The sequence below is a fragment of the Neovison vison genome, chromosome 4 (assembly GCF_020171115.1).
Source record: "Neovison vison isolate M4711 chromosome 4, ASM_NN_V1, whole genome shotgun sequence".
Lineage (NCBI taxonomy): Eukaryota > Metazoa > Chordata > Mammalia > Carnivora > Mustelidae > Neogale > Neogale vison.
The window spans coordinates 16184891-16199981 of record NC_058094.1 but is presented as its reverse complement, the minus strand read 5'-3'; the positions used below and the strand labels follow the sequence as shown (position 1 = coordinate 16199981).

The 15091-nt window shown below is 43.1% G+C and overlaps 1 protein-coding gene across 1 annotated transcript in view; it reads right to left on the bottom strand.

Annotated features, from left to right (window-relative positions):
• Positions 1–10496, bottom strand: part of TMEM65 (transmembrane protein 65) — a 72694-nt gene extending 62198 nt beyond the window's left edge. The window contains exon 1 of the mRNA XM_044244988.1: positions 9844–10496. Within this exon, the coding sequence (XP_044100923.1) occupies positions 9844–10150 (307 nt within the window). The 5' untranslated portion in view covers positions 10151–10496. The remainder of the gene's footprint in view (positions 1–9843) is intronic.
• Positions 10497–15091: the final 4595 nt, after the last annotated feature.

Here is a 15091-nt window from a genome sequence, read left to right as displayed (position 1 = left end):
TGCACTCATGTTTGCCTTCTGTCAATTTCAAAACTGTTTCAAGTCTCTTCCTATCTCAGGGTCTTGGTATTTGCTATTCCTCCTTCTCAGAATGCTCTTCCTCTTACTGTCTGGTTTCTCATCAATCCTTTCTTTTCAGCTTAAATATCACCTACAAAAAGGCCTTCCCAGATCACCTTATCTAAAGAAAGTGTCATTCTGTTATCTAATAACACACACTATCAATTATCTTGCTTATTTACTTTATTGTTCGTATCTTCCCTTTCTCAAAATGGTAAACTTTATGAAAGTATTTTGCCAAATTAATTCTCTGATACACCCCAGCTAGCACAACGTCTATTATAGGTAGGTACAGTAACAAATATTTGCCAAATAAATAAATTTTCAAAGCTGGAAAGCTTTCCCATGAATAGTGTATTATATATTTTTTAAAAATCCAACAACTCCCTAAGAAAATTTAAGGAAATTAAAATTAGAAATTTATTGGGGGGAGCTGGGGGGCTCAGTCGGTTGGGCATCTGCCTTCAGCTCAGGTAGTGATCCCAGGGTCCTGGAATTGAGCTCCACATTCAACTCCCTACTCAGTGGGAAGCCCGCTTGTCCCTCTCCCTCTGCTGCTTTCCCTGCTTGTGCTCTCACACTCTCTTTCACTCTGTCAAATAAATAAATAAAATCTTAAAAAAAAAAAATAGAAACTTATGTCAGCAGTCTCAAATACTAGTTTTCAGACTCTTCCAAAACTCTCACATATAAACTTTTTATATACAAACTTTTTAAGAGGTTTATAAACTTTTTTTGCATATTGATTTTTACTTTGACTTCCCTTATTTTCAAAGTAACAATTTCAAAGTAACAAAGTAACAAAGTACCATATTCACTTTTTTAATTTTTTTTTTAAGATTTTTTTTTTATTTATTTATTTGACAGAGAGAAATCACAAGTAGTCGGAGAGGCAGACAGAGAGAGAGAGGGAAGCAGGCTCCCTGCTGAGCAGAGAGCCCGATGCGGGACTCGATCCCAGGACCCTGAGACCATGACCTGAGGCGAAGGCAGCGGCTTAACCCACTGAGCCACCCAGGCACCCCCATATTCACTTTTCTATTGAATGTTGTATATTGTAAAATATACAGAAGATAGACTAAGGGATGTTAACCAGCACATGAGACTTTTATTGAGCATTTGAGGTGCTATTTTTTCCCCCCAATGTGTGTAAAAATCCCAAGTCTGAGTACCCAGAAAGATGTAATAAAAAACTAAATTAAAAACTACTCTGCCACACAGGTTGTAGGATCTTGGAAACTCTGAGCCTCGGTTTCTTAGTCTATAGAAAAAAAAAAAAAATTCTTTCTCTCTCTGATATAAATAAACAAAATAATTACCTGAAAATTCACTTAGCTCAGTATGTCTGGCACATAGCAAATACTCCGTAAGTGCTAACTAATGGTAGTAAAGATGACATTAGCAACAGCAATAGTGGCAGTAACAGGATGTCTTCTATAAAATATAAGAACCATTATACAACAGAAATTGTGTTACAAAATACTAGACTTTTTTAGACTGTTTTTAAAATTATAAATGTTTCTAATAACACAGTATATTAAATAAACTACCCTAAAACTCAGAAGACAGGAAATGTAAACCAAGTAAGGGCACATTCTAATTTAAATTTCCCTGAAACTTTAAAAACAGTTAATTTCTCAATTAACTACCTTTTATGTGCTTAAAACAATAATCCTTCAAACAATCATATCCAGATGTTAGCAAAAAATACAAGATCTTCAGTGTAAGATCTGAGAAGTCAGAAGATCAATAACAACATAATACAATTAGTTAGCAAGAGAGCAGTGGTCTAATGACCTTCAAGTATCTATCAGGAGTAAATCCTATTAGCAAACATAGGGGGATGAAAAAAAGAAAAGAATGAAAGAGAAGAAAAAAAACAAAAAACACTATGGGAGAGTGACAAAGAGTATATATTAGAAACAGTAACAGAGATAGCAAGAAGCAGACCTCCTTTACATAGAAGCAGACCTCCTTTACAACCACAAGGGATGAATGAAAACAGAATTGTCTGAGGGCACCTGAGAGTGGGAGGAGGGGCTTATAAGCCCCACACATTCACTATCACTATGACAGATTCTAAAAAACATGCCAACTGAAAAGGCCCAGTGTTCTGGAGGCATTTGGTGTGATGACTAGTATGCCTACAAATAGAAGTAGCCCCAAAGAAAAATATTAAAATATAGTATATAAAGACACTGGCATCTGGTAGAAGCTAAATTGTGCTCGTTATACTCTAAGGTAGAAAAAAATGCAATACGTTCAAATATGCCACTACCAAAAGCCATCAAAGTAGAGCTTAAGGGAAATGATGTCTTGTTACCTGTAATGTCCTTTGCCTAGAAGAATCTCTCATTTGCCAGATGATTTGGGATAACTAAGTTATTGTATTTTAACATACAACTACTTGTTCTTATGTGGTTGTTAATTAACTTAAAACAGATAACCCTATGAGTCAAAGACAAGGCCAGAGTCCTATAAATCTACATACTAATTAATTCAGCTGAATTGAGCAAGATGCTAATAAAATCTGCATTCAGGGATTTAGTCGCTATTGTTCCAGTTAGCCGTTACACAATGACATGCCAAAAAAAAAACCCAGACAAGTGTGTGGTTATACAAACTCACCACTATTATTTTTTTAAAGATTTTATTTATTTACTTGACAGAGAGATCACAAGTAGGCAGGTAGAGAGGGGGAAGCAGGCTCCCTGCCGAGCGGAGAGCCAGAAGCGGGGCTCGATACCAGGACCCTGGGATCATGACCTGAGCCGAAGGCAGAGACTTAACCCACTGAGCCACCCAGGCACCCCCAAACTCACCACTATTTTTAGAAAATGCGAAACAGGGATGCCTGGGTGGTTCAGTGGGTTAAGTGTCTGCCTTTGGCTCAGGTCATGAGCCTGGGGTCCTGGGACTGAGTCCCTCATCAGCCTCCTTGTGTGGCTGGGAGCGTGCTTCTCCCTCTGCCTGCCCCTCTCCCTACTTGTGCATACACTTGCTCACTCTTTCTCTCTCTCTCTCTGATAAAAAAATAAATGAAAAAAATCTTAAAAAAAGAAAACCTGAAACAATCTTCACTAATAACGGTTCAATATTAGTTATGCCAAAGCACAAGATCATCCATTATCTTTAGTTCTACCTAACTTTCTGAATAAGCCTATAAATTGCGGACCTATTATTTTAATTTTCCTATACACAGATTTGTTTATTAAAATCTGCTTCTCATAACTGCTATAAAAAGTAAATAATACGTGACTAGTGAGGTGGACAACACCAAATTAATTGCTGGTGAATTAAACTGCAACAGTGTTGAACTTTTCCAAAGCCATATTTTCTAAGCATCTAATATTTAGAATTTCATCAAGAACTTAGGAGTGAAGAAGTAACACAATCAAGGAAAAACAGTTATCATAGCACTCATTTATTTGACAGAGAAGTGAGGAGTCTGATAGGGAGGTAATGAGTTACTTCTCTGTCTTTACCAGAGACAAATAAATGTAAAATAAAGCAATAAACCTGAAGCACAGAGAATACGCAGATGATAGCAAGTATCAATGGATGAGAGAAGAGGACAGATAAGGCGGAGGACGCAATGGCTCTCCACCAGGGCAACTTTGCTATACTCCCCCCCTTACCCCCAACCCAGAGACATGACTGGTTGCACCCCAGGGGTCAGGAAGGTGGGAGGACACTACTGGCATTTAGCAGATAGAGGACAGGGATGTTACTAAATATCCCATGTGGAGGACTGCCCTGGCAACCAAGAATTATCCAGCCCGAAGTGTCAATACTGCCAAGGTTGAGAAATCTTGATCCAGAAAAAGAAGTCCTATACATCTCAAATATAAAAGGAATCACTGTACTAGCACTCAGTACAAGAATGAATGTTCAAAAGTCTTGTATGTTAATGGTATCCATTAATAAAGACAAGAGATTCCAACAGAAATGGTTGATTTTTTTAACATACTGATATAAACAAACAAACTACAATTATTAGGTATGGTTATCTACATGGAATGCTCCTAATTTCCCTTCCTTGAATCTATGCTGGTCTTAGTGATTTGCTTAACCAACAGCATGCAGCAGAAATGACATTCTGGGACTTCAAAGACTAGGTCAGTAACACGTCTGTGGTAGGCTTAAGAATGGCCCCCACATAGGTCCACATCCTAATCCTCTAACCTGTGAATACCTCATTTTACATGGCAGAAGAGATTTTGCAGGTGTACTAAACTAAGGATTTTGAAAGATTATCCAAGGTTATCTAGGTGGATCCTAAATGTAACCACGTGAGTCCTATAAGGTGGAAGCAAAAAGGTAAATGAAGGAGAGGATGATGTGACAGCAAAGGCGGAAATCAGAACGATGTGGCCAGGAACCAAGGACTGCAGCAAGATGGAAGAGACAAGGAACAGATTCTCTCCCAGAGCCTCCAGAAGGACTGAGTGTTGCTGACACTTTTATTTTGGTCCCCTTAAGTCTCATTTTGGACTTCAGATCTCCAGAACTCTAAGAGAATAAACCTTTGTTGTTTTAAACCACCAGATTTGTGGTAACTTGTTATAGCAGCAACAGAAAACTAATATAAAATCTTACAGCTTCTGGGGCGCCTGGGTGGCTCAGTCATTAAGTGTCTGCGTTCAGCTCGGGTCAAGATCCCAGCAACTTGGGATCACGCCCCACATTGGGCTCCCTGCTCTGCGGGAGGCCTGCTTCTCCCATTCCCACCGCCCACCCCCAGCTTCGGTTCCTTCTCTCCCTGGCTCTGTCAAATAAATAAATAAAATCTTTAAAAACAAAAACAAAAACAAAAAAAACCTTACAGCTTCTGTGTAGCCCTCTTGGAACTTTTTCTCTTTGAGTCCTGACCACTCAATTATCTAAGAACTAGAGTCATCTCAAGAATGTTGTGCTAGTGAGTGAGGTCATGTGCATTTACTCTGGTCAACCACTCCAGAGGAGCCCAGCTTCTAGCCACCTCCACCAAAGTATCAGACATATGAGTAAAACCATCCTGAACCCAGTGACCAGCACATCTGCCAGCTATAATTTATGAAGTGACCTCCACAGATACCACATGAAACATGAAAAATCATCCAGCCAAGCCCTGCCTATGTTGCTGATCTCACAAAACCATGAAATGTAATAGTACAGTTGCTTTAAGTCACACATAACTCTGAACATCAAGGTATATGTGAGTGATGATTAGAAACTGTCAAGTAGCACATATCCATTTTATAATGGAAGGGAAAAAATCCTATTTCTGTTAGCTATTTTCTGCTGGCAGTAATCCCTAGAATTAAAACTACTCCACTATGCCAGTAACTCTAAAATATTCAGAATTTAGTTTGTTGGAATATACTGCTATAATTAGGTTCTTTCCATATTGGTAAAATAACTGATTGTAGCAAAGCTTCATTTAACTTCTCTGGGCCCATGACACAGAAGCTCTCAGCTTAAAAAAAAGCGTTCAGCGTATTAGAGATAGTTCATTCTTTCTGAGTCAATTCATATTGCATATCCTTATCCTGATTCTTCCTCTCTTGCTGGGTACGGTGAGTTACACCTTATTCCTCTTTTACTATTTCAACCAAGCCCTAAAGTGTTCGCATATTATTCACATATCTTAATTTGGAATATGAAATGTTTTTCATGCTCTCTTTTTATTCTCTTTGAGCAAAAGCCATGATTTTCTCTAATTCGTCCCAGAAACCAATAGCTTAACTGAGTTACTACTTTCTCACATTACCATGGGCTGAGAAAAATGAGGATACTCTTGTTAAAGAGTCCAAGATCCCCAGTCAATCAGAACTCAATGAAAAATCTTGTTTTTAAGTGTTCTAAGTATCTACTTTAACATCAGATTTTAATCTTCCAGTCTTTCATTTTGCCATAGGCCTCTTGTTGTATATGGCAAGTTCTCAAAATTAAACATTCTACCTTAATAATCACAAAAGGTGAGAATTACAAGATTAAGTTTAGAATTACATGGTGCATCTATATAGATGTAGATAAATGGCTTTTAAAAAGCAAATTTAAAACGTACACAATTACCACTTACACAGAAACATTAAAAACGCAAGCTGATTAAGATCTAACATAACAGAAAAACTGCTCTATTCACCTCCATACATTTCTTACCTACATATGTAAAAGAAATCTCATTTTAAAAATACCTGGAGTACATGGACATGGGGGGGTGCTATGGTGAGTGCTGTGAAACCTATAAGCCGGTTGATACACAGACCTGTACCCCTGGGGCAAATAATACATCATATGCTAACAAAAATAATTTTAAAAAATACCTGGAGTACACATTTAACAAAAATATTCCCTAAGAACCTCCTTTTTTCAAATTGTATCTTTCACTGTGCCTCCTCCAATGCCAGCTATTATCTCTCTGTATAATTCTCCAAAAAACATTAATTTTAACACCTTTAACTAAGTGTGGAAGGCCGCCTCCAAGATGGCCCTCAATGATTTTTACCTCCTGGTATTTGCACCCTCTTGCTATGTACCAGGACAAAAAACATGGACTATCTCTTCCAAGATTGGGTTATAAAAGGTTGTGGCTTTCCAGCTTAGGCTCTCCCTCTCTCCTATCACTCATTCTGGGAAGACAGCTACCATATTGAGAACACTTAAGCCATGTAGAGAGGCCCACATGGCAAGAAATGAGACTTCCCGCCAACAGCCATGTGAGTGAGCCTTTGTGAAAATGGACCCTCCAGCCCCAGGTAAGACTTCAGCTGATACAGCCCCAGCCAACAGTTTGATTCAAACAACTTTGTGCGATACCCTGAGTCAGACGTCCTACTGAGCCAAAACAAGATTCCTGATCCTCAGAAACTGTGAGATAGAACACGTTTGTTTTAAGCTACCATGTTTTAGGGTAATTTGTCATATAGCAATGTATAACTAATATAATGAGCATTGCTTATTCTTCAAAATCCAAACTTGTATGTCTCAAAAGTTAAAAAAAAATTATAAATAGAAATAGTAATTGCAAAAATTGGGAGAAAATTTTGTTTTTAAAATCTTTCTAAAATTGAAAGACCACTGTAATGTCAGTTTCCCACTCCTACTTATAAAAACAATGAACCAACAAAGTACTATCAGGAAACTATGAACTGTTTCTGGAAAAACAAAGATCAGGTTGAGGAGGTACATTCGGAAGGCAGCATCAACTTTTTTAAAAATGGGAAGGAAATCATTTTGTAATTTAAAAATCACAATATCCTATTTAACTTCGATAAGACATCCCACAAAGCTTGCCTTATCTCTTTAGAATGCTGTAAAGCTTTATCTTGTCACAGACCATATCAAATGCCTACTGATAAACACATAAGAAAGATAAGGACAAATGTACCAAATCTCAACAACAGATTTCACAGGCATATCAAGGCATAGATGATTTTTTCCTGTAATGTTTCCACACCAAATCCAAAACACTGCTTTCATTCATACAAGCACACTCTCCAAGAACACATAAGATTTCCTATAATACGAAAGTCATTTTAACATAATTTATTTAATTATTTAATTAGAAAATGCATTTAGTACACATACATTAAGTACACGAGTCGAGTCAGGTATTTAAAAACATCTAAAAAGTAACAATAAAAGAAAAACGTGGGAGTTCTTCATTTGACTGGGCGGAAAAATGATTTCAGTGATCTCCACAGGAACTCTACGTATTGATATTGAAGATGATAAGGAACACAAAGACTGTACTAAAATTAAAGCAGCAGCATCAACAAGTATCAGTTGAGTCAACAAGCAATAATTTAGTTATCAATACCAGCAAAAACAGTTTATTTAAACTTCGAAGTTCTTTAGCTTATGAATAGGAGATAAGCATTTAACTACGACATTGGTTTCCTCTATTTTTGCCAGCTTATCTTGAACAAAGAAGACAAATTACTAACTTCACCCTCATATAACTTATATACTTAATAAGTTTATTGATGCTAACTGATCTCCACTGACTGAAGTTTATAGGCCTTTAAAACAATGTCAAATTTAAAATTCTCTTCATTGGAAAATGCAGCAATACTACTGCCTGTGTGGTATGAGGTAAAATTTATCCAATTGTATCACAGGATGTGCTTTTCAAGAACTGTCATAAAATTTTATCATTAGGGCCCTGCAAACTTGTAACGATGTTAATGCAGAAGAATTCCCAAGAAATTAGTTAGATAAGGCCAAATGGATGTTCAAATAGTGTTGTCCATGGAGAAAACATTTCTAAAATCAATGTTACAGCATATATGACTGGTTATATTGTTTTCCCAGGAGCATATTTTCAGAACTCAGTTTTTTAAAACCACACAATGAGTACAAACATACCTTACAAATATGTTAGCATTCAATTACTGCTTCATATAATGGCATGATTACACCCTTAAACACTGAACTGATCATGATGTTACATTTTTCCCTTAAAGCATTGTGCACAGACAATATCTGGAATATTCCGTACTGTAAATTGGTCCACAATTCCCTGAACGTAGAAAAAAAAAAAAAAAAAAACAGTTCAAAGGCATAACTAAGAAAAAGTTTCCGAAGAAGCAGTAGAGTCGGTAAGTCAGGCTTATGTGACCTTCCTTCACTCCTGTACATCCGCCAAAGAAACACTTTCAAGTGCCCCTGACAAATAAATGCCATGTTCCTTCCAGTCAATGTTCTCTAAACTTAAGAATGTATGGGATGTTTACGTACCTATCAACTTTGGGGAGGGAGGTAAACTTTTTTTTAAAATGTCAAATACATCAGAATGTGACATACAGCAGCCATGTATTTTGTCTGTATTATGGATTTCGCCTGTACTGCTGTATTTAAACTGCAAACATATTTGAAGGTGGCCTACTCCTTTCATCCTTTTGATTTTCTGAATTCTTGGCTTTTTCACCTGCACTCAAATTCAGACCTACAGCATTCTGCACTGGTTTTAAAAATATCCTATTTTAACATGTTAGCTTAAAAATAGCCTTGCTTTCTCCCTTCCACATTACTTTAAAGCAGAAGTCTGATTCCCAGAAAAATACCTTCTTATTTACTTCATTCTTTCAACCTCTGGGGAAACAACAAAAACCGGAGTTTAACTTGTGCAGCGCCGAACCTACAGGGGCTGGCAAGTTATGTATCTGCAGTTGCTGGTCTGATCCATTCTTTCCATTTCCCAGGAAAATGTTTCCTTCGGCTGCTTAGTTTCATACAACTAGCCGTGGGTGCAAACACACAGCTGAGAGCATCTCGGCCTTAGAAGCAATACCCCTTCTTTGGACACCCATACACCTCGGTTTGATAACCTTTCAAGAAAGTTTCTTCCTGCCCTCGGGTTTGCAGCACTTCTCAAGCAGGCACGGCATGCCACCTGCGTGGCTGCACGTGCACAAGAAAGCAGCAAGGGCCTGGGGGACAGGAGGGCTGGGGAGGGGAGGCACACAACAAATCAAAGCACAACCAAAACAGTATCGGTGCACGATCTGGGCTGAAGCTCGTCTTCTGAGGCTGGGAAGGAACCAGCCAAGCGTCGGCCGCGGCTGCCAGGCACGCCCCGCGCCTGTCCTACCTGCCCTAGGGGCACACAGGAGGCGGAAAGTCTCCCCCCGCCCCACCAACTCCCGTCCCCAGGCCCGGACATCCCAGGCTCAAGGCCAGGTGGGCGATGGGAGTTGGGGGTAGGGGTCCCGGGCCGAGGGGCCGAGGACTCCCAGGGCGCCGACGGGGGGTGGGGATGCCAGGCCCCCAGGCTCGCCCCTCACTCGACCCCCTTACCTTGCGCGATGGCAATGGACTCGAAGCGGTGCAACTCCTTGAGCAGGCAGCTCCTCTCCGTGGAGTGCAGGCTGTAGATGAAGTCGCGCGCGCCCTGCGCCGTGTTCAGCGCCTCTATGGGCTCCTTCTTGGGGTGGGTGCCCAGCCCTCGGGAGCCTCCGGGGGCCGCGAGCGCCAGCAGCCCCCGCCCGCAGCAGCACCAGGACGGCGGGCGGGGCGCGGCGGTGGCGGCGGCGGCGGCGGAGGCCGGGCCCGGCCTCAGGCTGCGTGCGGTCCGGCTCCTCAGCAGCGGCAGCAGCCGGGACATGGCGGGCTGAGGAGCGGGGACCCCCGCGGCAGTCCGGGAGGGGGATTTCTGGCCAGGCGGGGGGAAGAAGGAGCTAGGCTCGGCCGGACCCCGCCCCGATGTCCTCCTGACTGGCAGCTGAGGCGCCGGGCACCATGCACTCCCCGGGCCCGCGCGGCGATCGCCTCCTTTTCGATCCCCCTTCCCTTCCGAAAGGCCCGCGGCGGCGTCGGTCCCTCGGACGAGAAAAACTTTCTGTGAGGCGGCCGGGCCGGGAGAGGGCGGGTAGGCGGTGCGGGCGGGCGCCTCCCGGTTGAGGAGGGGCGGCGCGGGCGGGCGGGTTTGGCTAGGGTTTGTCTCTGTCAGTTCGATCTTCCAGAGGGATGAGTCAGCCACGCGCCGCCCTCCTTCGGCGCCGCCCTCCGCTCCTGCCGGCTTTCCCACCCTCCTGCCTGCCCTCGTCGGCGCTCGGTAGGGCTCCCGCGCCCTCAAAGCCGCCGCGCTCCCAGGCCACAGCCGCCGCCGCTACCCCTAGCGGCCGTACAGGGGCTAACAGGGCGGGGCGAAGGGACGGGGCGGGGTCGCGCAAGCGCAGTCCCCGAGGTCCCGGGCGGCCCTCCCATGGGAGTTCGGAGGGTGCGCACGAGTCCCCACCCTTCCCCGGAGTGATGGTGGAAGAACAGAGCGCGCGCATCCCCTTTAAGTGCTGGCGCCACCTTTAAGTCCGACGCAGGGAACGGGGAAAAACAGCTCTGGACTTCTCGCTTGGTCGTGGTCCGCTCCGCCCTAGCACCAGGACTAAACCTGGGGAGTGTTCTAAACAGTGTCCCAGCGTGAGGCCCCCCCCTCGCCTGGCACGGGCCTCGCGGCTGCTCGGAATCTCCCTGAGGGCAGCGTCCTGCTCGGACTTTTGGGGACTGAAGCGCCTACCGTAGCCTCGGCCAGGCACTCAGGTCTTTGAGGCAGCCGCTCTGGGAGCTCCAGAGCGAGGGCGAGGCCAGGAGTTTGAGACTGAGGCCTTGAGACCGAAAATACCCTTCCTCGTCCTGGTGCCAGCAGCTTGCAGTCCGTTAATGCTGGAACGGGAGGCAAGAATGTCACCTTCTTCCGGTGTTTGCCGAGGTTTGTTTTCGTTTGTTTTGTTTTTTGTTTTTGTTTTTTCTCTTTGCCAGGGCGAAAAGAATTTTGTGATTCTACACTTCCCACGTGTCCGGGTCCTAAACCTTTTTCAGGGCCACGCTCGAACGGTCTCCCACTCCATCCTTTCCTTTATCTCCTCCTAAGAAAGGAGATCGCCCCTTTATCTGAATCTAATGACACTTAGGCTTCCTGCCTTAGAGAGCAGATCCACTTAGTAAATCTGCTCAAGTGCAATCAAGATCTAAATCTTACCTTTATCTTACCCGCTGCCGCACTAGCCCAAGACCTCGTATGTAGTAAATGTGCTATAATTATGTAAGGGCAATATATAAATGTGAGTCGGGGGAGGAGTGTAACCACGAAATCATTCTGCTGCTCTAACTCAGCGGTTCTCAGAGTGTCGTTCGTGGACAGCAGAGCTCGTTAAGCATGCAAATTGGCTCTAGACCCCTTGAATCAGAAACGGGTTTGGGCCCGACTAGTCATCTGTGGTTTGTTTGTTTTAATTTTTATTTATTTATTTATTTTTAAAGATTTTGTTTATTTATTTGACAGAGAGAGAGCACAAGTAGGCAGAGAAGAAGGAGAAGCAGGCTCTCCACTGAGCAGGGAGCCGGATGGGGGGCTCAATCTTAGGACTCTGGGATCATGACCTGAGCGGAGGGCAGCCGTTTAACTGCCAGTTGAGCCACCCAGGTGCCCCCATCTGTGTTTTAACAAGTCCTGCAGTTAATACAGATGCGCCCAAAAGTTTGTGAACCACTGTTCTAACTTAAACATAAAAAGCATTTAAAAAAAATTTTTCAAGGCAGCCTCTCTAGTGTAATAATGACAGTTAAGAATGTACTCTGTGAGGGGTGACTGGCTGACTCAGTTGAGAGGAGCATGTGACTCCTGATCTTGGGGTGGTGAGTTGGAGTCCCACCTTGGGTGTAGAGATTACTTAAAAAAAAAAGAAAAGAAAAGAAAAAATGTGCTTGGTGGAAAATGAAGTTGGGTGTAAAGAGGTGTCTTGTTTTTGAAACCCTCTGCATTCCCAGTGTGTGTTAGAATCCTCTGTAGGGTTATTTCAGTCTCAAATTCTTGGGATTACTACCAACTTCCTCCTGTATCTCTTACCCACAAGGGATTCTGACTCACTAGTCTTGGGGCAGGGCCTGGAAATTGAGGTTTGGAAAAGCTACTCAGTAAGAACCCATTCCTGACAGTCTTTAGGACACCAGTTTTGTGGGTAGGCTCCAGAAACAGATGGCTGAAAGTTTGACAACTGACTCAACTATCTTCCAAGTGTATTAGTGGTAGATTATTAGAACAGTGGTCCCAATGAATCACGGCTTATGGTATCCAGTCCTTTGTGTACACCTGTCCCATGTTGACTGTGGGCTTGGCCATGTGACCTCCTTTAGCAGGTAAGTGGAACATCACAAACGTAATCTAAGTGCTTGCTCGTTGGGACTTGTTGTAATGTGTTTGCTGGGTGATTTATTATTATTCAAGTCTGCTGTAGAAAATAAGAATCTAAAATGTAGACATAATTTGCTTATGAGACATTACACCTAGGATAAATGGATACGTGTTGATCAGAGATAAAAAGGATGGAACAAATGAAATTGCTACTTTAGATACAAAGAAAGAGATAGACCAGGAACTTTAAACATTAATAAGGTAGAGATTATACTACCTCCAGACTGACAACTTTGTCATCCCTACATTGGCCACCTACAAGTGACAAGCATTTTAGTACCATTGTGGCCTCATGTAATCTGTATAAGAAAAGCAGATAAACCCCTAGCTACTCAGCTAGTGAAGGGCCAGTTACAGTTATGCAGACACACTTCTCCTTCATCTCTCTGGCAGAACAGATATATGTTGGTTTCAGGCCCTCCTCTCTTAACTTTCCTCTGTGGTCCTTAGAACCACACCACCTACAGGGAAGACTGGCACAGCAGGGAGGTTAAGACATATGAACACTGGGTAGAACAAAATTCAGATACTGTGGTCTTCCACCTTGCTATACTAAGTATCTCTCCATCTCTTTCCCCTTGCTAGGCAGCTCTTTGTTAGAGTCTAAGATGTCAATCAGATGTCAACTAACTGCAACTGCTGGTTGGTTGCCCAGGATGGCACATTCACATGGCTGAGGACTGATGCTGGCTATTGGCTGGCTGCGTGCTCAGCTGGGACTGTGAACCATTGTACCTTCATTCAGCCCCTCCAGCAAGACAGAACTTCCCCCATGGTAGTTGGCTTCCCTCAAAGTGCATGTCTGAAAAGAACCAGGCCTGTGGCCTTTTCTGACATATCCTAAGAAGTCATGCAGAGGGACACTTGGGTGGTGTAGTGAGTTAAGCATCCATCTCTTTGTTTCAGCTCAGGTCTGATCTCAGGGTAGTGAGATCAGGCCCTGCAGCAGGCTCCACACTTGGTGGGGAGTCTGCTTGAGTGTCTCTCTCCCTCTGCCCCACCCCCCTTTTCTCTCTCTCTCTCTCTCTCTCTCTCAAATAGATAAATCTTAAAAAAAAAAAAAAAAGTCATGTAGCATCACTTCAACCTTATTAGCTACCAGCAAGCTACTAAGGCCAGCCAAGATTCAAGAGAAGTCAGTGGGAGCAATGCCAGAGAATCTGGGAACATGTTCTAAAGCTGCCACATAAACGATGTGATTCAGGTGTGTTCCTTTGGTTTATAAGCCCATCTGTCCTGTGATCTATGGTACAGTCTCTGTGGTGGTGAACTTAGAGCCTGCCCTTGCATCAAGATAATTCTCCACATGACGTTTGCCCTTTGGAATTCAGCTGCCATACATAGAACTCTGGGGTATCCAGCTGGAAAGATCACATGGAAGAGGAGACAACAGCCAATAACCCCAGCTGACTACCAGGCACATGTAACGGGGCCATCTTGGACCATCCAGTCCCAATCAAGATCCAGACGACAGCCTTGCAAAGAGGTTAAGTCATTAGCTCTGGAGCCAGTCATCCTGGGTTTGGGTCCTCACTCTGCCATTTACTAGCTCTATAACCTTGAGCTAATAATGCAACCTTTCATGGACACTCATCTGATGGGATAAAGGCATGTTGTTAAATTTTCTCATCTGTTCAATGGAGATAAAATATCTGCTTTATAGGGCTATATTGAGACTAAATGAGTTACTACATGTAAAGCATTTCAAACAATACCTGGAACATGGTGAGTACTCAGTAAATACTAGCTCTCATTATCCAGATTCCTGTGAACCTCTCAGACCTCTAGGATTATGTCTTTGGACCCTAACTGGAGTACTATCTATCTAGCTATCTGGCGCTTAATACACATTTAATGTGTACTAATTGGACCCCCTATCCATTCCCTTTCTCTGAACATTTGAGTATCCTAAATCTGAGTAAATGGCGGAGACAGGGAGAGGGGAGGGTGCGGCGTCTGTCTGTGGAGCTATGGAGAAATACAGGGTAAGGCAGGTGCATGTGTGTGGCATGAGGAAGGTCCTGAGGAAATTGTGAGGCTGCCGAAGTGGTAGTGCCAGCAGGTTGGAGAAGATTGCAGAAGAGGAAGAGCAGGAGGGCCTGGACTCAGCCTAGCCCACCCTTTCTTTTAAAGATGACAGACCTCATGCCTCAGTTAACAATCACTGTCTCCTCCTCATGAAAAGTTGCTGCAGAATCAACAGTCCATAGTACCTCGCATCATGCAAATACCTTCCAGGGTTGCGGGCATCTCTGTTGCTGGCAGGGCACAAGGCTGTTTGCTGCTTGCGTGTTCTGATACGTTCTTCACCCACTTATTCTGTCCAAATTTAAATTCCCGAGTTGTTGCTTTACTTAG